Below are 22,120 nucleotides of genomic sequence, written 5' to 3'. Positions count from 1 at the left end.
GTGTGGCTGGGCCTCAGGTGCCAATGGGGGCTTTCAGGAGCAAGCAAGGCTGGAGAGAAAGCAGGGCCCAGACGCCTCCGCCGGCTCTGCAGATCCCATGAGTTTAACTTTGTACAAAGGTGACGGAGAGCAATTGAAGTGTTCAGGACCAAAGAGTGATGTGGTCAGATCTGCACTGTAGAAAATAATTTTGCCAGTCTTTGGGGTGGGAGTGTCCGAGTGGAGACAGGGAGAAAAGTGGGGAGGCTGCAGCTGGCCAGGCAGGAGGTGACTGGTGGTGGCCTGGGCTGGGGAAGCCATACGAGGTGGAGAGGAAGGTGAATACAGTTAACATCTTACTGATCTGAGTGCTAACTATCGGCCAGGCCCCGTTCTCAGCACGCTAGATGTATCCCTCGTGCACCCCTCCAGTCAACTCCTGGAGATACACGCTGTTATTCCCCCATTTCACAAGACAGAGACAGGCTTGGAGATGAGAGGACCAGGTAAGGCGGTCTGCGAGTAGCAAGAGCAAATTGAAGAGCTCGCTCTGGTTTGACCAGGGAGGGCTCGGGGCCGCCAGCCCTGAGACGCCAGCCCTGGACAAGGACGGGCCAGAGGTTGGAGATCAGGAGGTTGGTAGGATGTGTTGTCTGGGGCCCTCTGGGACATCCAAGTAGGGATGCCCCCGCAGAGTTATACGTCCTTCATGGCTGCGGCTCCGGGAGAAGCCTTGACAGTGGAGGTTTGGAGATCCTGAGCACAGCGATGTGCTGGGGGCCGTGGCTGTGGGCACGCTTGGCCAGGAAGCAGGTGGAGAGTGAGAGGTGCGAGCACAGGGAGCTGCAGTGGGAGGGGCCCGGGAGGAAGGGCAGAGGAAAGGAGCCGCCAGGGGCAAGGGGGAGGGGTGCCACCCGGAGCGAGCGGGGGAGGGGGTGGGGGAAGTGGATGTTCCTCGGCCTTCCACACGGCAGAGGCAGGTTGAGAAGTGTCCACTAGACGCAAAGAACAGGGTCACCGTCAGGCCTGGCTGGAGCGGTTGTCATGGGGCAGTGGGGGCAGGAGCGAGAAGGCCTGAGTGGCAGGCGAGGGAGCAGGGCCACACCGGGGCCTGCCTTTCCACAGCGTGGCCGAGAAGGTGAGGGGGACAGCGGGGGGAGGGGGCCGAGGGCTTACTGGTGAGAAATGAAGGTTTCCTTTTAGCGTGTCCTAAAATTTTCCACTTACCGCCTCGATTTTAATTAATTCGTAGAGCTTTGGTAACGTAATCCTACCGGGAACTTACAAAGCGCAGTGAGACCTCAGCTAGCCAGAATGCTTGGCGAATGAGCCAGCCACTCGGGAAAGTGAACATTTATTTGAGTGAAAAATATTTGAAACATAGGATTTCTTTTTTAAGACGTGTTTAGTATGGAAATAATCATATAAACACATGCAGCGGAGAGTAATGAGCGCAGGCATCCTCACCCTCCAGCTTGAACAGCAGCTCCAGACCAATCCTGTGCCCTCCGTGCCCCTGCACCCCCAAGCTCTGAGCTCCGGGACCCTTGGAAGCAGATCCCAGACAGGATATCAATTCATCGGTACAGCTTTCCTACGTTTCTCTAAAAGACGAAACACTTTTTTTAAAAAATGTAACCACAGTACTATTATTACTCCTAAAGTCTTTAACAGTAATTCCTTATTTTAATCAAATATTCATTGTTCAGATTTCCCCCAACAGTCTCATTTTCCCCAGTCGGTTCGTTAAAATTAGGCTCCCAACAAGGTCCACACATTGCATTTAATCGCTCTGTCTGTTAGGACTCCCTTTCTTTTCTTCATGGAATTTATGTGTGGAGGAAAGCAGGCTGCTTGGAAACATGAGTGTTAGGGAATGTGGGACTGAGCTGAGTGCCCCGGCAGAGCGAGCGGGACAGGGAAGGCCAGGGGCGGGGCGGGGTGCAGGGGGCAGGGACGATGACCAGACAGTTGGGACAACACCTGTCTGTGGGAAGGAGGCAGGAGGTGGAGGCCCGTCCTGAGCAAGGGGAGAGGACAGGGCTGTTGAGGGCCGGGGCCTGTGCTCGTGATCCCTGAGGCTTCATGGCTGCTGGAGCTGAGGGAAGGTGGGAAGATGGCCTGAGCCCAGAAACAGGCGTAGAACCAGGTGCGTGAGAGGTCAGGGGTCAGGCTGGAGATGAGGGAGGGGCTGGGCCTGAGGTCAGGCCTAGAAGGAACAGGATGTCTGTGTCAGGGATGAAGGGAGAGGACAGTGCCAGAAGCCAGCTCCTCCCCACCTGGCCCAGTCCCCGGAGCCCCTCCCTGGCCTCCCAGCTGCAGCTCCTCCCTGGGGCCCGGACACCAGATCCCTTCACAATGCTGGTGGTCGGCGGCCCCAAGCCCTGGACACCAGGTCCCTTCACAATGCTGGTGGTCGGCGGCCCCAAGCCCTGGACACCAGGTCCCTTCACAATGCTGGTGGTCGGCGGCCCCAAGCCCTGGACGCCAGGTCCCTTCACAATGCTGGTGGTCGGCGGCCCCAAGCCCTGGCGCTGCCTTCTCCTCCTTCTGCTCCTGGGCCCCCACAGCCCTGAGGGGGCCAGTCCCCCTCAGAGAAGGTTTGAGTACAAGCTCAGCTTCAAAGGACCAAGACCAGCGTTGCCCGGGGCAGGAATACCCTTCTGGAGTCATCATGGAGGTGAGGTGTGGGGTGGGGACCAGCTGGAGGGGCTGACCAGCTCTAGGTGCCTGTGACTTGGGGTCGAGTGGGCCTGCTGGTACGAGCCGCTACCCAAGAGGGGCCCAGACCTGAGGCAGGCAGTGGCCTCAGCCCCAGGACCCCTCCCAGGCTTCTCTCCTTCTCCAGCCACCGCAACCCCACCCCCATCCACCAGTCTCCGTTTCTCCTCTCGGCCTCTCTCTTTCTCTGCCCCAGGACTTCTCTTTTCCTTTCGCCTCTCTTTGGACCCCCTCTTCTTCCTCTGCCTCTTGGACCCATAAGCACACACATGCTCGCTCACACGCTGCGTCCCACACAGACACAAGGCTTCGTGGACCAGCACCTGCCTCCCTTCTCCCTGCTCCTCGCTGCCAGGCCTGTGGCCGTCCATGAGAACGGGGCGGGGGGAGCTTCCCGGAGGGAGCTACCTAACCAGCTGCTTTGCCAGAGGGCACCAGCTCCGCCCTGTGTGTGCTTTGGGTGGAAGCAGGCAGGAGAGGAACTTCCAAACCCAGGCCCATAGAGTCTGTCTTCTACTTGGTCTCATTCGCAAAGGATTTGTTTCCCTGATGTGAGGCTCAATCTCACAACCCTGAGATCATGACCTGAGCCAAAATGACGCTTAACCCACCCAGGCGCCCCTCAACAGGCTTTCTGAGGACTTATAAGGACCCATGCAGTACAGAGGAGCTCAAATTAGGAATGAACAAGACTAAGGCAGAGGCTGCCTAAGGCTGAGGCTGATGAGTCCAGAACATGGCTTGTCACCAAAACATGCTGTGTGGTCTGCCCAACCTTCAGAGTTAGGCCATGGATCTGGTTCAGAGCCACCTAGCAGGCAAAGCAAAGAGAGAAAGCAGATCCACTATGTATTTCTGTGTCTATGAGATGGAGGTGCTGAGGAAGGGCATGATTTCTGACTGAGATCAGAACAAATATCCCTGCCAGATGACAGGCCCTGTCAGAAGGGTCTTTGGCCCAATACTTCCCTCACAGAGGCACAGGAGGTAAGCAAAGAAAGGGCCCAATTCTCACAGCACCAAGCCAGGCCCCGTCTCAGGCCTACGATGGCAGGGCCCGTATAACACTCCCTGCTCTGGGCCCGGTCGAGTCTGGAGTGTCCCAGACCATATGTCTGGGGAGCAGAGGAGCGTTCTCCAAGATCACGCAGTGATATGCTTCCTGTCCATTCATTCATTCACTCATCCTTTCATCAGACTTACACCACCATGCCCCTCTGTGCTCGGCCCAGAGACACGGGCTGTCAGACTCAAGGAGGCCGCAGTTTGGGGTGAGGTCCACATAAAGCTGCGTGCGTGTCTTATTCGGTGGACAATCCCTGCCTCCTGCAAGTCACTTCAGAGGCAGTGGTGGCTTCAAAGGGCCCCCAGGACATCTGGCCTTGCAGCCTCCGAGCCTCCCCGCCCCCAGCCCTGGCCTTGCTGAGCAAACAGCCTGGATTAGCAGTCTCCGGAAAGTCCTGGCAAGGCCTGGGCCTTGGGCCAGGTTCCAGGCTGGCAGGCCATAGGGGTGGGGAGCCAGCTGGGGTGAGGCCTCTGATCTCTCTTCCCCTGATTCCTGCCAAGCCTGCCTCAGTTTCTCTCCCTTTTCCCTCCCCCTCCCAGACAGGCCTCCACTTAGCCACAGCCCCTGATAAATCACACACACACACACACACACACACACACACACACACTCCATCCTCCACCCTTTCCTCACGGTCCTGCCAGCCTGTCCCCACCTTTGCTTTCATGCTTTCCTCACCTTGGGATGTCCCCTAGATCCCCCCACCAGGAAGCACCCGGCCTCATTTGGCCACCCTGGAGTCTCTCCATGCTTCCACGGCCTGGAGGCCTGAACCCCAGCATGGCTGTTCTCGCAAAGGGCTCTGCTGTGTCCTGTGGCCTTGGGCATGTCCTTTTCCTTTGCCTGAGGGCTGTTTCCTCACCTGAGACACAAAAAGGGGTAGACACAAATCTCTCCTGTGGTGGAAAAAGCTGACACTCGAACAACGCAGGGGTTAGGGGCGCTGAGCCCACACGCAGCAGAAAATTAGGGTATAACTTGTGACGCCTCCAAAACCTGTTATTAGCTTGACCAGAAGCCTTCCCGATACACAGTCAAGTAACGCATCTTTTGTATGATGTAGACATTATATACTGGATTCTTAGAATAACTACGCCAGAAAGAGGAAAGTTGTTATCAAGAAAATCATAAGAAAAAGGGACGCCTGGGCGGCTGAGTCCGTTAAGCACCAGATTCTTGGTTTTGCCTCAGGTCATGATCTCAGGGTCCTGGGATCGGGCTCCACACTCAGCGCGGAGTCTGCTCGAGATTCTTTTGCCTCCCTAACCCTCCCCCACTCCTCCTCCCCCTGCTCACACTCCTGCTCTCTCACACTCTCTCTCTTAAATAAATAGATTTTTAAAAAGAAGAAGGGAGGGGGCGCCTGGGTGGCATAGCGGTTAAGCGTCTGCCTTCGGCTCAGGGCGTGATCCCAGCGTTCTGGGATCGAGCCCCACATCAGGCTCTTCTGCTATGAGCCTGCTTCTTCCTCTCCCGCTCCCCCTGCTTGTGTTCCCTCTCTCGCTGGCTGTCTCTATATCTGTCAAATAAATAAATAAAAATCTTAAAAAAAAATAAATAAAAAATAAAAAATAAAAAGAAGAAGGGAGAAAATCATAAGGGAGAGAAAATACATTTGCAGAGTCATACTGCATTTATCGAAAACATTCGTGTCTAAATGGACCCGTGCAATTTGAAGCTGTGTTGTTCAAGGGTCAGCCGCCCTTTGGAATCAGATGGAGCTGAGTTCCAATCCACTTAGTTCCTTAACTTTTCTGAGCCTCAGTTTCCTCATGTGTAGAATGGGGTCTTTTAAAAGCAGGCCACACAGATTTGTGGTGAGGCTTGCATGAGAAGGCAGGTAAAGCACCCCCCCGTGGGTCAGGCATCCACTGCCCTGCCCTGGCAAAGCCTCCCCCCTCCCCGGCTGTGCTGGACTCCTGCTCCCCCTTCTTCAGTGGGTTCCCATGTCCAACAGCTGGCCTGTTATTTACTGGCAGGCCTTGATGTTACCTCCTTCCACCCCCCGGCCCTGCCCCGGCCAGGGAGAGCATGCTGGGGCAAGTGGGGACGGTGGGGCCCCGGGCCTGAGCTGCCCTGGTCCACAGATGCCATACTGGGCCTGGAAGAAGTGCGGCTGGCCCCATCCTTGCAGAACCGCAGCGGCGCCGTGTGGAGCAGGGTCCCCGTCCTCTTCTCGGCCTGGGAGGTGGAGGTGCAGATGAGGGTGACCGGGCCGGGGCGCCGGGGAGCCCAGGGCTTGGTGAGTGGCCCCAACCAAGGCCTGGCAGAGGGGGTGAGGCAGGGAGGTGGGTGGTGAGCCCAAGGTTCCAGTGTCCCGAGGGACCCCGGGTTGAGCGGCTGGGGACCCGCAGGCCGTGTGGTACACCCGCGGCAGGGGCCAAGTAGGCTCCGTCCTGGAGGGGCCGGCCTCGTGGGACGGCATCGGGATCCTCTTCGACTCCTCGGCCGAGGATGCCCAGGTGAGTGGTGATCTCCTGCCCCCCCCATCTACACCATCACCCTCCTCCCTGTGCCCGCGGCTCAGGCTGCTCGTCACCTCCCATGCAGAACAGCCCCGCCATCCGCGTGCTGGCCAGCGATGGGCACACTCGCTACGAGCCTCGTGGGTAAGGGCCTGTCTGGACTGACCCCCACCCCTCTCCTGGGCCACAAGGGCCTCAGCGGTGACCCACACCACCGCCGACTCGGGCCCCTGCCCCAGCCTCTGACGGAGACCCCCCACCCCGCCGGGGCTGTGCCCTCCGCTGGCCTCTTCTCTGAGCTTCTGGCGGCTGCCTGGGAACTCCCCCCAACTTGGTCCCAGCTGGGCCTCCTCTGGGGTGGGGGCCAGAGCTTGCCTGTGCTTCCCAGGAACTGCCCCACCGAGTCCTCAATTCATTCAACCTCACAGCCCCCCCATTTCCCCGCTTGGGGGGCGGGGTGCGAAATGACTCAGGGCAGAGGCTGTGCCGAGCGCTGTCACTCACAGCATCTCATCTGGTCAGCAACACTCTGGAGAGGGGGGATTATTAGTCCCCAATTACAGTCGAGGATGTTGAGCCCCGGAGAGGTGGAGTGACTTGCCCGAGGTCAATCCGCGGCGTGCGGAGCCGGAGCTGAGATTTGAGGCCAGATGGCCACGCCCTGCCCCTGCTCCAGCCGCCAGCCTGCCCGCGCCTTCCCTTTCTCCCGGATGACGTGGCTGCCCACCCCTCCTCGGAGCCGGGCCAGTCCGCCAGTGTCTCTCAGCAAACGCCCCTGAGCTCATAACAATTAGAATAATTGCTAGCACTTACGGAGCAGGGCTTACCTGGGTGCCTGGCGCAGCGCCAAGCACTCGGCATTCGCTGTCTCAGTTAAGCCTCATAACAATGTTATGAGGTAGTTTCAATTATTATCCTCATTTTCAAGATGGGGCAACTCAGGTCTGGAAGGCTGTGGTAATTTGCCCAAGGTCACACGGTGCTGGCTGGAGCTGGGGCTCCTCCCTGCGACGTGCCACCTCCCTCTGGGCGGAAGGTCTGTGTGCCTGTGTGCCCAGAGACACTCAGGACCTCTCGGGCCCGTAGACCTCGTCTCGTGTTGGCAGTCCTGAGTCTGTCCTGCTGCTTTGAGCTTGGAGAAGCCTTGCCCAGAGGCGCAGGGGGACATGGAGGTTAAGGGAGAGACAGTGGGAGGAGGCGGTGGGCCTGGGGGACTGAGGGCAGAACTCCAACGTTGGTCCAGGCTCTGTCCCCCGAGGGAAGAGTCACAGGAAGGCCTGGGCCTCTTCTGTAAACTCCAAGTCCCAGCACTCTGCCAGGCAAGGCTTGGTTTCCCGCTCGTCTCTCTTCTGCTGAAGAAGCAGACTGCAGCAAGGGAGACTCACACTAGACCACAGGGACCTGTCCCATCCCGGGTCACCCAGTGGGGAGGGTGGTGGTGCCACAGGCCCGCGCAGAGCAGCCCCTGGGACCACCCCCACTGGCCAGGCCTTGGGTCCCACGCGGCCGGGCTGGATTCCAAGTGCCCACAGGGACGGAGCCAGCCGGGTGCTGGGCTCCTGCCACCGGGACTTCCGCAACCTGCCGTACCCCTTCAGAGCACGGATCACCTACTGGGGGCAGAGGCTGCGTGTGAGTAGCCCCTCCTGCTTTTGCAGAGGCTCTGGGCAGGGAGAGGCAGAGCGCAGGGCTCAGAGCTCCAGGGGTGCTATGTGAGCACCATGACCCCAACAGACCGGTGCCCGTGACACCACATAGGGTCCCTGGCACACACGGGGACCCTCCTCCCTGCACAGACCGCTAACTCCCAGAGCACACACTTACGAGGGCTAGCGTGAGACCAGGTGAGCGTGTCCCCCATGCCATTCTGACACCGAGCCCCGGGGCCGCCTTTAGAACCCGGGGAGCCAGTGAATCAGGGGTGGGGACGATGCCCCACTGCTGGGGTTAGGGGAGAGGAGGGGGTTCCATGCCCAAGGGGCTCAGTCCTCTGTGACCCTCAGGTGTCCCTGAACAGTGGCCTCACTCCCAACGACCTAGATGAGGTCTGCGTTGACACGGGGCCCCTGCTTTTGGCTCCTGGAGGTTTCTTTGGGGTCTCGGCAGCCACCAGCACCCTGGCAGGTGAGGGCCTTCTGGGCAGGTGAGAGCAGAGGAGTGGGTACCTAATGACCCATGACCCATCCTGACCACACCTTCTAAAGAGGTCTGGGTGTGGGCCAGCCACTTCCTTTCTATGTGGCCTGGGGAGTCATGCACGAGCCCTCTCTGGGCCTCTGTTACCATCGGGGAAGCTCATGTCTGCCATGCAAAGCTGCCGAAAGTCTCAAATAGGATACAGCACAAGAAGTCTTTATTCCAGCGCACCTAGCTGGGAACTGTGGGGCGAGTGGAAGAGGGACAGCCATGAGGGGTGTTTAGGGAACTGGAGCCAAAGGCTGTAACATAATGAAGAGTCCACAGACGGACCCACAGCTGGCAAGCAGGGTGTGATCTGAGAGTGGGAGCTCTTGAAGGCCAGGACTTCGGTCCTTAGACTCCAGGCACTAGGGAGCCATGGAAGGTTTCTGAGGAGGAGAGTGACATGCCATGCTGAGGAGGTGGCCGTTGCCTGGTTGCCTCTGCCAGTAGCAGCCACGCTGTGGGGCCTGAGGGTGTCACTCAGTCTGTTGCCCTGGCTCTAGCCACTCACCGTGGGCCCACCTTTGGCTCTGTGTGGGGGTCAACACTCACAGTCCCCCATTTGCTTGTCTGACCCTCACACATTTCCTATGAAGTGAGCAAGACGAGGGATAGAGCTGCCCAAAATCACCCAGATCTCCTGCCTGCCTGGAATATAATGGAGTCTGGCAGGGTGGGGGCTGAGTAAGTGGGCAGAGGGGTGGAGGGGGGTGTCTTACCTTCCCTCCTCTCCCCCCTTTCCAGATGACCATGACATCCTGTCCTTCCTGACCTTCAGTCTGAGTGAACCGGATCCGAAGGTGATGCCAGCCCTGGGCCGGCCTTCAGGGGAGAGCAGGGGGAGAGACAGCCCAGGGACCCCTCCCCGCCCCAGATGCTTCTGGTCACGTCCTGTGCAGTCAGTCCTGTCGTTCCAGCCTTTATATCTACTGCTATCTGTCTATCTCTCTGAGCTCTGCTCAGGCCAGGCCTTGTTCTGGGCTGTGCTGGGGGCCAGAGGTGACCTAAGAGCTAGGCCCTGTCCCGAAGCAGCTCCCCAGCTGGCTGGGAGAGCACAGAAGAGGGGTCCTGACCCCCCAGGGGGAGCAGGGAGGGCCACCTATTAGAGACGGGCTGGAAAGGGCTGGAAAGGGCAGAGAGGTAGCTGAGTGGAGGAGCAGCAGGGACAAAGGTCTGAGTCCTGAGAGAGCTGCTGGAGCCAGGCAGCAGCAGGAGCAAAGGGTGTGGGGATCCGCTGCAGCCCGCAGGGCCTGGTGGCTGAGCCAAGGGAGACCCAGCAGGGGTGCTGCGATGAATGTTTGCTCCAGGAGGGGGATTGGAGGCCCTGTGGGAAAGCTCCCCTCACCCGCAGATCTCCCATGGGTTTCAGGCCTGAGTTCTGTCTTCTTTTCCCAGCCTCCCGCCCATCCCTTTCTGGAGATGGAGGAGCTCCGGCTGGCAAGGCAGCTGGAAGGGCTTCGGGCAAGGCTGGCCCTGGGCACCAGGGAGGACGTGATTCCACAGCTGAGCTCCGAAGTGCAGGATGAGGGTAGGGACCCAGGTGGGGCAGGGGCCCATTTGAGCATCACAGGATCCTCTTCCCTTCAGACCAGGAGCCCTTTAACTAATGGGGAGAGGAAGGTCTGTGGAGGCCGCATCTAGCAGGCCCTGGGTCCCAGGTGCTCTGTCCTAACCCCACCCCACCACCCAGACATATCTTTCCAGCAGAGAGTCTTGGAAGCAGAAGCCATGCCTTTCTGCTCCCCCTCTCCAAGGAGCCCCCAAAAGATAGGATCTGCTACCCCACTGTCGCTGGCTGCCTGTCACAGCTCTGCCCCAATCTCCAGGGGAAAGAAGCTTTGGCCTGGAGGAGACGCTGGGCAGACACCGCCAGATCCTGCAGGCTCTCCAGGGTCTGTCCAAACAGGTGGCCCAGGCTGAGAGGCAATGGAAGAAGCAGTTGGGGTCCCCGGGCCACGCCAGGCCTGTGGGAGCCTGGGTGAGTGGCCCCTGGGGCACCCAAAGCCCTGCCTGCAGGCCTGGAAAAGCACGCTCCCTCAGGCACTGGGCCTCTGGTACCGGCGGGCTCCCTCTGCCCAGAAGGAGGAGCAAGTGCTATACTTAGGAACTCGTCTCCCCCAAGGTCTGGAGGGAAAGGAGAGCGGGGTGCTGTGCTGCAGGTGGCAGGACGGGGTGGAGCGGCCACGCAGGGGAGTGAGCAGGAGAGTAGCCCCGCACAAGCATATGCCCACGGATCCATGCAGCTGGGGCTGGGGAGAGGAGATGCCAGGTATTTGGACACAGGCTGTAGACAAGTGCCAGAAATAGACTGGGTGCTAATTTGCATGTAGCTCCACATGTGATTTGATTCACATACGGTTGCTTAATGCTCAGATGCGCCAGAATCCTTGTTTCATCTCCCCTGCCATCCTGGCTTCTCCTCCAAGGAACCATGCCCTGTGGCACGCCCAGCCTGGGGCCTGAGAGCTGGACTCAGTCAAGATGTTAGATGCCGAGCAGAAGAGGCCCGTGGCTCCTGGGAGCTCTGCTGGGCTCTGGCGGCGCAGGCCTTTCATCTTGTGTGCTCAGGCCAGAGCAGCTGAGGCTGGGCTGCTGGAGGGGGGAGGAGGGGAAGGGGCTGCACTCCAAGGCTAGGCCTCTCTAATCCTACTTCCAGGCTCAGAACTCCTCCTGCCAGATTCTATCCATCCCAGAGAGGGGCGGTCACTTCTCCAGGCCACTCAGCAAGACAGAGGCCCAAGCATCGAGAGTTATTCGGCACTGGCCTCATCTTGGCCTGTGCCCTGGGGGGTAGTAGGTAGGAGAGGACAGAGAGCCCATGACCCTCAGGGAGAGGGGTTTGGCGGGGGAGGGAATCCAGAAGGCCGGCTAGACAGGGGAGAAACTCAGTGTGTCAATAATGTCCAAACTGACGAGGGGCCAGGTAAGCTGGCAAGGCCTTCCAGAAGGAAGAGGGCTGCAGTGTCCTTGGGGAAGAGGGACTCTGAGAAGAGAGGGGCTCTGCCATGGGCCCTAGAGAACAGGGCGACCCTCCTGCAGGATTCTGCCAAGGTCAGCGCCCTGCTCCATGGACAGAGAACTCTACTCCAGCACCTGCAAGAGATGAGGTAAGGGCACCTGAGAGGAGGGGCCATGGGGGAGGGGCAGAGAAGCCCTGCTCCACCCACTTGCTCAGCCTCAAGTCCCTCCCTTGGCCTCTTATTCCTTTCCTCATTTTCTGAGTATCCGGCACCAAGTCTGATGGGGAGGGGCTGGGGCAGAGTTAGGTCTATCCACTTGATCTGAACTTAATTGAATCAAGTTTAAAGTTTGAAATTCCTAGTTTAGAAGTAACTCTCCCTGGGAGGGACCCCTATCAGACACCCCACCTCCCCAGGGAAGGTTGGTAAATCCGAGCCCTCCTTCAGTGACAGCTCCTGGAGGAACCATAACCAAGATCAGGCCCAGCTGAAGGGGCGGGAAGTCCCCAGCCCCCTAACATCCCACTTTAGGCCAAGCCTCAGGAGCTACCCATAGAGTTCTGGGGACAGGGAGGTCACCTTGATGCCATGGAAGAGGAAAGCTTCAGGCTGGATGCCGGATTCTGGGTCCCATACCACATCTAGACACTGGGGGGGGGGGGGGAAGATGGGAAGAGGGAGAGGAACTAAATCCCCTGGGGGCTGGCTATGGAAAGCAGAGCCTGAGGAGCCTAGAGTTGAGACAAACAACTTTAGGGAGACCTTTCTCTGAGCTAAAGCTGTCTGAGGATACAGGAAGAAGGTTTGGGGTAAGAAGACCAACCCCTAAGAAGGGGCCCTATGGATGGTGTCTGTTTCACACCAGGTGCTGCCATTAGGGATTATGAGAAATGGTTAGGAGGTTTGGGTGCAACCAGAAGGCGTAATGAGTCATCTCCCTTGGTTTCCACCCCCATCAGGGATGCCGCTGCCCACGTGGCCTCAAGAGCCCAGCTCTTCTATCTGCCTGTGGGCACCAAGCATCATTTCTTAGAGCTGGATCAGATCCTGAGCCTCCTGCAGAAGGACCTTCAGGGCCCACTGGTGAGAGGGAAGGACGGGGTACCATGAGGACCCCATCCTTGAGGTCCGGGCTCAGCCCCCTTCCTCTAGCACTTCTGCATCCCCAGGCCCTCCTGCCCTTGTGCCCCCCTCCTGGGACTGCTGACAGGCACACCTGCGTCTGTGTCTGTGTCTGTGATATAGATCTTATCTTCTCTCTGCTCTCTGGACGGTCCCATAGACTCGCGATGCCAGCAGGGCCCTGGAGACCCTTGGGTCCAACCCCCTTCAGTGACCAGAAGGGAAACAGGAGTACTCAGACTCAGTGGTGAAGCCCTCCCTTCCCTGTGCCCCATCTTGCTCTTACCTTTGCCCTCACCATTATCCTGTCTTTCGCTCTCTGCTTCTCTCTTTCTCATCTCTAGACCCTTCGGAGCCCTGATGATCCTAGGCCCTAGACCTTCCCAGCTGTTCCCACAGATGATGGAGCCATGGGAGCTAGGGTGGGGGATGCACCTTTATACTCTGATCCCTCTTCAAGTTCCCTGGTGAAAGGCAGGGTGCCCCAAGCCTGGTGAAAGGAAGTAGAGCCCACACATGGCCCAGATTCCAGGTCCCCTTTTTCCTTTTGGGCAAGAAGCTGCTCCAGGACTTTAGAATGTCCCCTTTCAGAAAGCAGCAGCCAAGAAGCCCCGCCCACCCGGTCAGCACCCAGGGGCCTCCTCATGCCTGCGGCCCAACATCTTCTTGTTCTTCCTCCTCCTTCAGACTCTAGGCTTCTTCTGCTATGTGCACTTCAGGTGGGTCTTCCCGTGGGTAAGACATCCTACACCTACCTGGCATCGCTTCATTCTGGGTCACAGCCACTTAATTTGAGAGACGGGGCACTGAGGTCCAGGGGGAATGGGCCTGGTCTACCAGCTGGCAAGGAGCAGCACCGAGGCTAGGACCCATTTTTCTGATAGGCTCTACTGACCACCAGCTCAACTGCTGGCCCCATCTAAGTCCTGCCCTCACAGAACTCACTTGCTGGTGTGAGAAACTGTTGAGTAACTGATAGTTATGTGATCAGTGCCATGATGGCAGGAAGCTCAGGGGCTATGACAGTACAGGAAAAAAGCACTTGACCCAGCTTGAGACGATCAGGGCATTGACCTGGAAGGGACATTGGATATGGGTCATCAAGGTAACTGGAAGTTTTCCAGACTGTCAAGATAAGTAAAGGCATCAATGCAGAGGAACAGCATAAGAAAAGGCACAGAAGCATGAAAAAAATACAGTATTCTGGAGAAAAAGTGGCAAGTTCAGTATTGTCAAAGCAAAGTGTGGGATCAGTTTGTGAAACTGGGCAAAGAGAATTTACAGGGTAGCGGGAGGTCACTAATTCTGTTTGGTGTGTGTTTGTTGAATGAATGAAGCATTTAGAGATGGAGAGTGTGCCAAGGTGCTCAGAAATGGGCCTGACAGTCCTTACTGGTGGAATTTTAAGACAAGAAGGATCAGTGTGGTCTGGGGTGGTCCCAGGGGAGAAGTGAAGTGTGCTGAGCTTTAAAAGTAGAGTAGAAGAGAGGACAGCCTCCAGGTGAGAACAGCAAAGGTACAAAGTGGAAATGATCATAAGCTTATGCATTATGTAGGCTTGCAATGGCGGCCATAAGCCTGGAGCCACCTGGACAAACCTTGAATCCCAGGGGAAGAATGTGGTCCTGATGGGGCAGGCCAAGGGAGCCATAAGAGGTCCTAGAACAGGGGAGGCTGTAGTGGAGAGATGCTAGAGAGGTGAGTGTGGGAGCCTCGTCTCAAGAGCCCGAAAGGCAGAAATCCAAGTAACCTTCTTCTCCTTTCCCTGGCAGTAGGCAGGAGCTGGACAAGAGCCTTTGGGACTGTTTGTCCCCAGGCAGCCCTCTGTGTCCTGCACCAAGCATCTCTGAGGCCCTGGGGGTTCTGAGGAGGCAGCCTTTCTCCCCCAGCATGCATGCATGACTCACCTGAAAGCCCTGAAGGAGATGGATGGTGTCTAGAGGGTACAGAGCTTGGCCAGTACCCTCTCCTTCTGGGTGCCCAGCTCCTGCCCACACCTTAGCTTTTGGGGAGCTCCGATCTTATTAAAGCTGATTTACATCTCCCCATGCTTCGATATGCTCATTTACCTTCTGACTTCTCCGTAATCTTTCTGAAGTCTTCCACCTTCTCTGGTCAGGTAGCTGACAGTGAGCTCCAAGCAGGCAAGGAGGTCAAGGACTGGCTTGATTGCCAAAAGACCAGATACCCCACAAGCCTTGAGCCCTAGAGGATGGAGGGAGAGGAAGTCACAACCGTGTATAATTCTATCCCCAAATTCACCCAGAACAATGAGTAATATCTCCAGGTGTCCTTCCTGGCTCAGCCCAGCCAGCATCACCATGAACAACCCTCTCCCTCCCCACTTCTTGCGGCTCTAGGGGTCAGAGGGGCTGGCATGTGACAGAGAACTCTGAGACAACCCATGGAGATATAATGGGATTCCTGTTTTCTGGTCTTCTTCCCTTTTCCAGCTTCCAGCTCTGTGAGCAGCTGCTGGGGCAGTGGTTGGGGAGGATGGGGTAGGGCCCAGGGCTGGATCTTTGCCCCTTGAAACCGCCAGCCGAAATCCTGGCTATCAGCGACCTGGGAGAAGAGGGAGTACTGGAGAGTAGGGAGCAGAATTCCAGGAGCATCAATGCAGCCCCTTTCCCTGGGGAGCGACCCCACCCCCGCAGGCCCTAATCCGTTGTCAGCAATGCCCAGGCGGAGCTTGGCGTGGAAGGAGGCACGTGGGGGAGGCGGGAGTGCAGAGCGGGCACGTGGTCCAGCCTCCACAGCCCCGTGCATGCCCCCCGCCCCCCTTAAGGAGGGGTTTGGGGAGGTGGGGGCGGGCCTGGGCGGGGGCGGGAGGCGGGAGGCTCAGAGCGTGGGGCGCCGGCCCGCGGCAGGAGCTGTCCGCGAGACCTAGTGCTGAAGTAGGTGCGGACGTGCCTGGCTCCCGCCGCCCGGTGCCAGGGCCAGAGAAGACCATGGCGTTCATGGTGAAGACTATGGTGGGCGGCCAGCTGAAGAACCTCACCGGGAGCCTCGGGGGCGGCGAGGACAAGGGGGACGGGGACAAATCTGCGGCCGAAGCGCAAGGCATGAGCCGAGAAGAGTATGAGGAGTATCAGAAGCAACTGGTGGAAGAGAAGTGAGTGGGATCCTTTCCTGGTTCCAACGACCTTCCCCCACCCCCTCTAACCACCTGGCTCACCTCTAAGGCGGTTTCAGACCCCGAGTCCCCTTACCTTATTTTCCTAGATGCGGATAAGAGACTGGGATGTGCTTTCTAGGCTGTCCCCAGAGCCACCCCATCTCAAACCCAGGACCCCGTTCCAGCTTCGCACTCTGGGCCCGGAAGGAGTGGGGGCAGGGGTAGTAAGGACCTGGGATGGGGTGGCGGCACGTGCATTTCTGATGAAACAAGTAATCCCTTAATCCGATCTGGTCCTAGCCGTCCGCATCTTCCAACTGGAGCTCCTCTGAGCCTGAGGTTCTGAGAAAAGCGAGGCAGCTGAGGCAGCTCAGAGTCACGGAGACAGATCTTGAGATGGGGCACTCATAGATATTGAGCCTCAGTGTCTACTTGTGTGCAGGCAGCGCTGGCACAGAGAGGCAGCTGGGGCTGGACTCCAGAGCTAGGTTGCTTAGATGCAGATCCAGGTTTTTCTTCTTTTTAGCTGGGTGACTTTAGACTGGTTACTTAAACCTTTCTGTGCCTCAGTTTCCTCTTCTGTAAAATGGGGATGGTAACCATAAAACATGCCTTATATATTTATAAGGATTAAATTATTTAACGCATGTAAACTACATAGCACAGTGCCTGGCACATGGTATATCATTAAATATTAGCAATTATTTTGCTTAATCCTGATAATAGTTTTGTGAGTTGCAAAAGAGGGAAATAAGTGACATACCAAAAGTGCAGTGCAGCCAGGATGCAAACCCAAGTCTGTCCCAAATAGTTTCCCACACACGACACAGTCTGTCAGGAAGGGAAAAGACAGACGGAGTTGGAGGCCTAGAGGGACACATATTAGGGTCTGCAGAGCGAGCCAGACAGGCTGACGCTCCCGCCCTGATAGTCCAGTGCCAGGTGCAGAGACAACAAAGGGCCGCGATGATGGGGGGAGAGGCAGCAAAGACTAACCGAGGCCCGCCAGGTCGGAGCACCCTCCCAACACATAGGCGAGTCCAGCCGGAGCGAAGCTGTTCTCGCCCGGGTACGCGGAGACCCCTCCCGCCAGTCCCTCGCAGACCCCGCCCATTCTCTCAGCCCTTGAGATGACTCCGCCCCCGTGCCCCCTCAGGATGGAGCGGGACGCGCAGTTCACGCAGAGGAAGGCGGAGCGGGCCACGCTGAGGAGCCACTTCCGAGATAAATATCGGCTGCCCAAGGTAAGCTTAGGAGCCTGGACTGGTAGGCACATCAGGACCCTGAACTTGGAGCTCCCCTCTCTTTGTCCGGGCTCGGCTCCGCAACTCTCAGCTCCTAAAACTCACGGAGTTCTTGGTTGGATCCTTCGTTCTCTTACTCAGAGGCCAGGGCTTGGTGCTGAAGGGAAGCCCAGCCTTCCCAAGACTGATAGATTTGTGTTTCTGGAGCCAGTTCAGGCCCCTTCTCTCCCTCACGGCCCCCTCCTCCAAACCGCAATCAGGCCGAGGCAGACGAAGAAGTGGAAGGCAGTAGATTTCACAAGTTCGAGTACAGGCGGAGCGCCTGCACACCCAGGGAGGGCGGGGTGGGGGAGAGAAGCAGACCCTCTGTGTGCCAGGCACTTGGCCTTCATTCCCTCATGTAGCCCCTCAGTAACGCTTCCGCGTAGCTATCACCCACTCTACAAATAAGGAAACTGAGGCTCGGAAAGAGTAAGGAACTTGACGAGGCCACACAGCCAGCTTGTGCTGGAGCAGGGTCAGAGCCTGTGAATGCGGAACCTCAGCTTGCTGTAGGACCCCTGGCTGCTTTCCAGGGTATGGAGTCTGTCTGCAGAGAGCAAAATGCCTGTTGGTTGGCCAAACAGCTAGGAGGAAGTCTCCCATAGGCACTGCAGCACTGGTTGGGCATGTAAGTGTAGCCTAAGGAGGGAAGTGAGGCACAAGGTACTCCCAGTGCCCAGAATCTTCCATTTGAATGGGAAGATCCGACATGCAAACATCACATTCACTCATTCAACAAATGTTTACTGATCCTTTGGCTGCCTCCGACTCTCCACAGTGCACCAGTCTCTCAGAGGGAAAACCAGTCCAGAAAGCCGGAAAAGCTACTGAGTTAAACCCAGCTAGGAATGGAGTCATTGCTCAAATGCTTGCACTAAGCACATTGAAAGACACAACCCCTGCCATCAGGGAACTCTGAGTTTAATAAAAGAGGGAAGCCTTGGCTGTAACTGAGTAGGACATAAAGTGAAAGTGCCAGGGTCCCCAAAGGGATAGAGAAGTGCAAAGGCAACCAGTAGGTATTGTGCAAAGAGAGCACAGATGTTGGAATCCATGATGTACGTTTATTTTTTTTAAGATTTTATTTATTTGAGACAGAGAGAGAGAGAGAGCACAAGCAGGGGGAGGAACAGAGGGAGGAGCAGAGGGAGAGAGAGAAGCAGACTCCCCACTGAGCAGGGAGCCTGACGCAGGACTCGATCCCAGGAGCCTGGGATCATGACGTGAGCTGAAGGCAGCCGCTTAACTGACTGAGCCACCCGGGTGCCCCCATGACATAGGTTTAAAACAAGTGCCCCTGCTTCCTAGTTTTGTGACTTGCCCAAGTTACTTAAATTGAGTAATTTACTTACTTAAACTGAGCCTCAATTTCCTTATTTGTAAAATAGAAATAAGAATACTGACTTCACAGGGGTATTTTGAACGTCAGCCATACAGTAGGCACTTGATAAGTGGTACCCATCACTGTGATCAGTCCGTCCTCCGGTGTGGGTAACGACAGCCAGCCTATGACGTCGCTGACTGGAACAGTTTGACTCCTAAACATTTTCATTTTGCTCTACTCACTGTGCTAGTGTCTTCAGTATCTCAGAGTGAAGTTAGGTGGTGTAAAAGTGCAAGGTCTGCATGTCCAAGTGACAAAAGCTTGAGTCTGGGATGTGGGGGTGGGGGCTGAACTCACTGGAACATATGGCTCCAGAATCTGGGGGCTGGGAGCCCAGGCCAGGCTTCCTCCCTGTCCCTTCAACTCTGGGTCTTCCTGGGCCTCCAGCCCCACTCCACCTCCTCCCCTCTTCCCTTCAGAACGAGACAGATGAGAGCCAGATTCAGATGGCAGGTGGAGACGTGGAGCTGCCCCGGGAGCTGGCCAAGATGATTGAGGAGGACACAGAGGAGGAGGAGGAGAGGGCCTCCGTCCTTGGGCAGTTGGCCAGTCTTCCTGGCTTGGACCTCGGCTCACTCAAGGACAAGGCCCAGGCCACATTGGGGGACCTCAAGCAATCAGCTGAGAAGTGCCACATCATGTGACTACTTCCCCTGGGGTTGCCCACTGCAGTGACCAGAGGGCTGGGCCCACATGAGGGCTAAGAGTGTGTCTCAATGTCCAGGGACCCATACCCCATCTTAGTTTTGTTTCCCCCTGTCCCGTGTTAGCTCAGGACCCTTCTCATCCATGGCCCAAGTCTGCCTTTTGGTATCTCCCTCTCCACTGGGACCAAAGTCCCCATTCCTCACCCTTTCCCTCAGGACCCACCCTCTCTACTCCGCCTGGAGAGGCCTCCTAAGATTATAGGAATAGGCCCATCCCTCTCGGGCTGCAGCCCCAAGTTCCTGCACACAGGAGCACCCGTAGAGAGACACACAGAGAGACATGGAAACCATAGCACGTGCAGAAGCATGCGCCACAGACACATCCTGGCAAACACACACACACAGGCCAGCCCCTCTAGACACCAACACTCAGACATGCTTAGAGGGGTCTTTGGGCAGACTCCCTCAGTAGCCAAGAAGCCCGAATTTGAGCCTCCACGTTCATTCTCCTTGAAAGCCACTGCTCTTTCTGGGCCTTACTGCATCGTCTCTAAAATGGGGATGGACTGGGTAATTTCTAAGACTCTTTCTGGTGTGGCCTCCCTGGCCCTCGGAGCCAACCCCACACTCTTCCTTGGGCAGGACAGCAGCTGCAGCCGTCGCCTCGAGTGGCTGCCATTGTACTGTGGGCTCTGGTTCTCGGGAGCTGAGCGATGCTGTGTGAGGGGCCGAGTGCCAAGGATGAAGCTGGCACTGAACGGTAGCCCAGGCGGCTCTAGGCCTTCTCTGGACCCAGGCCCAGGCAATTTCTGTTCTGTTCCCGTAGAACTCTCTCCGGATTCCATAGCTGGATCTCCTCTGTCAGCTCTGTGAAAAATAAAAATTTGAAATATATCAAAAATAAAAATTTCCTCCCCCTTCTTAAATAGACCTCCAGGAATCTTGGGGTTCACAGCCCCACAACCCTCCTCACTCATAGCTTCATAGCAATGCCAGGCTCTGTAAGATGTTCAAGTTTTACCCTCTTGGGGGCCCTGGGCAAGGGTGGGGTCCCTGCACTGGACAGAGGGCACCAGTCCAGCTGGGGCTGGATGAAACAGGACTGGGCTTTGAGGGGGGTGTGGCAGCCAGCTGGATGGGGCTGCACCTGGGACCCCAGGAGGGGTGTGGCTCAATCACAGCTGTCTCTGGCACCTAAGCCTATCCCCCCTTCTCACCTTGGGGATGGAAGGTCTAACAGAGAAGGCAGGGCAACCGCCTTCCAGTCCTGGCACAGCTGTGTGACTTTGAGCAGGTCCCTTTCCCTCCTCGGAGCCTATTTTCCCTGCTGTGAAATGAAGAACTACCCCCTTCCTAAATAATAATGTTTCAAAGGATGACTGCCTGTGAAATCTTTGGCACATGGAGACCATCAATAAATGACAACTGATTCTTTAAAAACAAAAAAACAATGAAGAGCCCAAATCTCATCCTACTTCCCTGTGGGGGGTACAGGAAACCAAGCCCAAGCAGGCCACCCCAGGGCCTTGAGCAGCAACGAGGTGCTATGGGCTAACCCCGTGTCCCTGCTTGGCACCCGTCTTGGGAAGCCAGCCAAGATTTATAGGCAGCACGGCCCTATGAGGGTTTGGTTTCAAGGGCAAAGTTTCCATTAGGCCTGCCTTGTAAACTAAGAACAAGAAACATAAAACCTGCTCAGTAGGTAATATGGGGAGAAACAGGTGGAAGAGAGAGGAGAAAGACAGGATGAGGAATTAGGAGGGTCAGGGCAGGGAGGGACACAGGCCCAGGACAGTGTGGCTCGGGATGTCACACCCAAGCATCTCCCGGGAAGGGGCCTGGGCCTCTGAGCTGCTCCTAGGATGCCCCCTGGTCAGTCTCTGGACAAAACCCCCTCCTGACCTTCCTAGAGCTGGAGGAGACCCAAGCTGGAGCCCCAGGCTGGGTGTGGGGTGGGGAGGGAGCTGCGTGGGCCTCCTCGGCCACGTCAGCAGCAGCAAGGCGCACGTCAGCACTCCACCCTCCAGGGGCCTTCTGCCTAATGGGATTGGACAGACCCCTTTTCCCTCAGTGGTTTGCAGGACCCAGAGTGAAAGAGGCAAAGAGGGAGACCACGGGGGAGGCTGGGGGTTAGCGCTCACTGAACCCTCACAAAATAGGCTGGTTGGGGCCTGGGGTCAGGGAGTTGAGGGGGCTGAGCCCCAGGAAGCCCAGGCCTGTCTGTGTGGCCCTGGAATTGGGGGGGGGGAGGTTCTGGGGCAAAAGGAGCCAGCTCTGGCGCCCAGGCAGAGATGGGCGAGGAGGACAGGTTGAGGGGTCTCCAGGCTCTGCTGGCCTCTCCCTGCCTCCCCTCTTCCTTCCCCTGCTCTCAGGGCTTCCCTGTCAGTCCATGTCCTTCTCATTGTGCCCCCCCTTCCGCCCCGGTCCTGGCTCCTACCTGTCCTGGACTCATACGCTCCTGTGGGGGGCCCCTCGCTGTACCTGCCCCCACTCCCAAGCCCTCAGGGCCTGTCTACGGGACTACTGGCCCACTACTCTCTTCCCGGCGGTGTCTGCTTCCGCCTAGTCACAGTCACTTGGTCCGTGACTGGTCCACCCACCTGGTGTGATGTGAGGACCACAAAAAAAGCCACTTGCCTCCAAACTTCCCTTTCCACAGCAATTAAAACCCTGCCATTAGAGCAGCATAGTTTAGAGTAAGCCATTTACCCCTCTGGGCCTTTTTCTTTCTCTTGTTTTCCTTTCCTCCTCCTTTCCTCTTTCTCATGCTTGCAGGCAGTGTGAGGATTCAGATGTTGAAAGGGGATGAGACAGCCCCTGTGACCCGACCTGGTCCACGCTTCCAGGAAGAGAGGGATGGCAAAGATGGCTGGCCTCCTCCCCTCACCCCACCCCCATTCTCTGGCCCCGTAATATGGGCGGTTTCAGGAAGATTGGTGACCCCTGCCCTACTCCAGTCCCTTCTTCTGTCCACACAGACAGCTCAGGCCTGGTTCTCAGAGGGAGAGGGGAACAGAGGGAAGCAGTGACTTTCCAGAGGCCACCTGGTCCCCAGGGAGGAGTTGGGAGGGTGATGGTGTTTGGAGTTCAGAGGAACTCCCCTTCCCCCCTTGGTCCCCCCATTGGCCAGATGGTACCTCCTCAGACATGGAGCCCTCCCCCCCCCCCCCCCCCGCAGGCGCTGGGGACAC

At 57.2% G+C, this 22,120-nt stretch overlaps 2 protein-coding genes across 2 annotated transcripts; both read left to right on the top strand.

Moving 5' to 3' along the window:
* Nucleotides 1–2,400: 2,400 nt before the first annotated feature.
* LMAN1L (lectin, mannose binding 1 like) lies at nucleotides 2,401–14,536 on the top strand. The gene is made up of 13 exons (XM_040642634.1): nucleotides 2,401–2,659; nucleotides 5,854–6,008; nucleotides 6,121–6,228; nucleotides 6,317–6,375; nucleotides 7,764–7,863; nucleotides 8,235–8,355; nucleotides 9,157–9,212; nucleotides 9,808–9,940; nucleotides 10,239–10,466; nucleotides 11,069–11,519; nucleotides 12,332–12,455; nucleotides 13,086–13,213; nucleotides 14,270–14,536. The coding sequence occupies exons 1-13, from the start codon at nucleotides 2,434–2,436 to the stop codon at nucleotides 14,394–14,396; spliced, it is 2,016 nt and encodes a 671-aa protein (XP_040498568.1). The 5' UTR covers nucleotides 2,401–2,433; the 3' UTR covers nucleotides 14,397–14,536.
* A 909-nt stretch (nucleotides 14,537–15,445) lies between these two features.
* On the top strand, nucleotides 15,446–20,423 carry CPLX3 (complexin 3). The gene is made up of 3 exons (XM_008708480.2): nucleotides 15,446–15,609; nucleotides 16,769–16,856; nucleotides 18,702–20,423. The coding sequence occupies exons 1-3, from the start codon at nucleotides 15,446–15,448 to the stop codon at nucleotides 18,924–18,926; spliced, it is 477 nt and encodes a 158-aa protein (XP_008706702.1). The 3' UTR covers nucleotides 18,927–20,423.
* Nucleotides 20,424–22,120: the final 1,697 nt, after the last annotated feature.

Source organism: Ursus maritimus, unplaced genomic scaffold, assembly GCF_017311325.1.
Source record: "Ursus maritimus isolate PB19 unplaced genomic scaffold, ASM1731132v1 scaffold_27, whole genome shotgun sequence".
Classification (NCBI taxonomy): domain Eukaryota; kingdom Metazoa; phylum Chordata; class Mammalia; order Carnivora; family Ursidae; genus Ursus; species Ursus maritimus.
Note: the sequence above shows the minus strand (reverse complement) of the source record. Positions and strands in the feature narration are given on the sequence as shown.

What these genes read in the sequence shown, in the direction of transcription:
- LMAN1L (XM_040642634.1), top strand. Translation starts at nt 2,434, where the DNA reads ATGCTGGTGGTCGGCGGCCCCAAGCCCTGGACGCCAGGTCCCTTCACA. An exon ending in AGCCACCAGCACCCTGGCAG is followed by an intron (nt 8,356 to 9,156) that starts GTGAGGGCCTTC and finishes CCCCCTTTCCAG; the next exon opens with ATGACCATGACATCCTGTCC. An exon ending in TTCTGCTATGTGCACTTCAG is followed by an intron (nt 13,214 to 14,269) that starts GTGGGTCTTCCC and finishes CCCTGGCAGTAG; the next exon opens with GCAGGAGCTGGACAAGAGCC.
- CPLX3 (XM_008708480.2), top strand. Translation starts at nt 15,446, where the DNA reads ATGGCGTTCATGGTGAAGACTATGGTGGGCGGCCAGCTGAAGAACCTC. An exon ending in AAGCAACTGGTGGAAGAGAA is followed by an intron (nt 15,610 to 16,768) that starts GTGAGTGGGATC and finishes GTGCCCCCTCAG; the next exon opens with GATGGAGCGGGACGCGCAGT. An exon ending in ATAAATATCGGCTGCCCAAG is followed by an intron (nt 16,857 to 18,701) that starts GTAAGCTTAGGA and finishes TCTTCCCTTCAG; the next exon opens with AACGAGACAGATGAGAGCCA.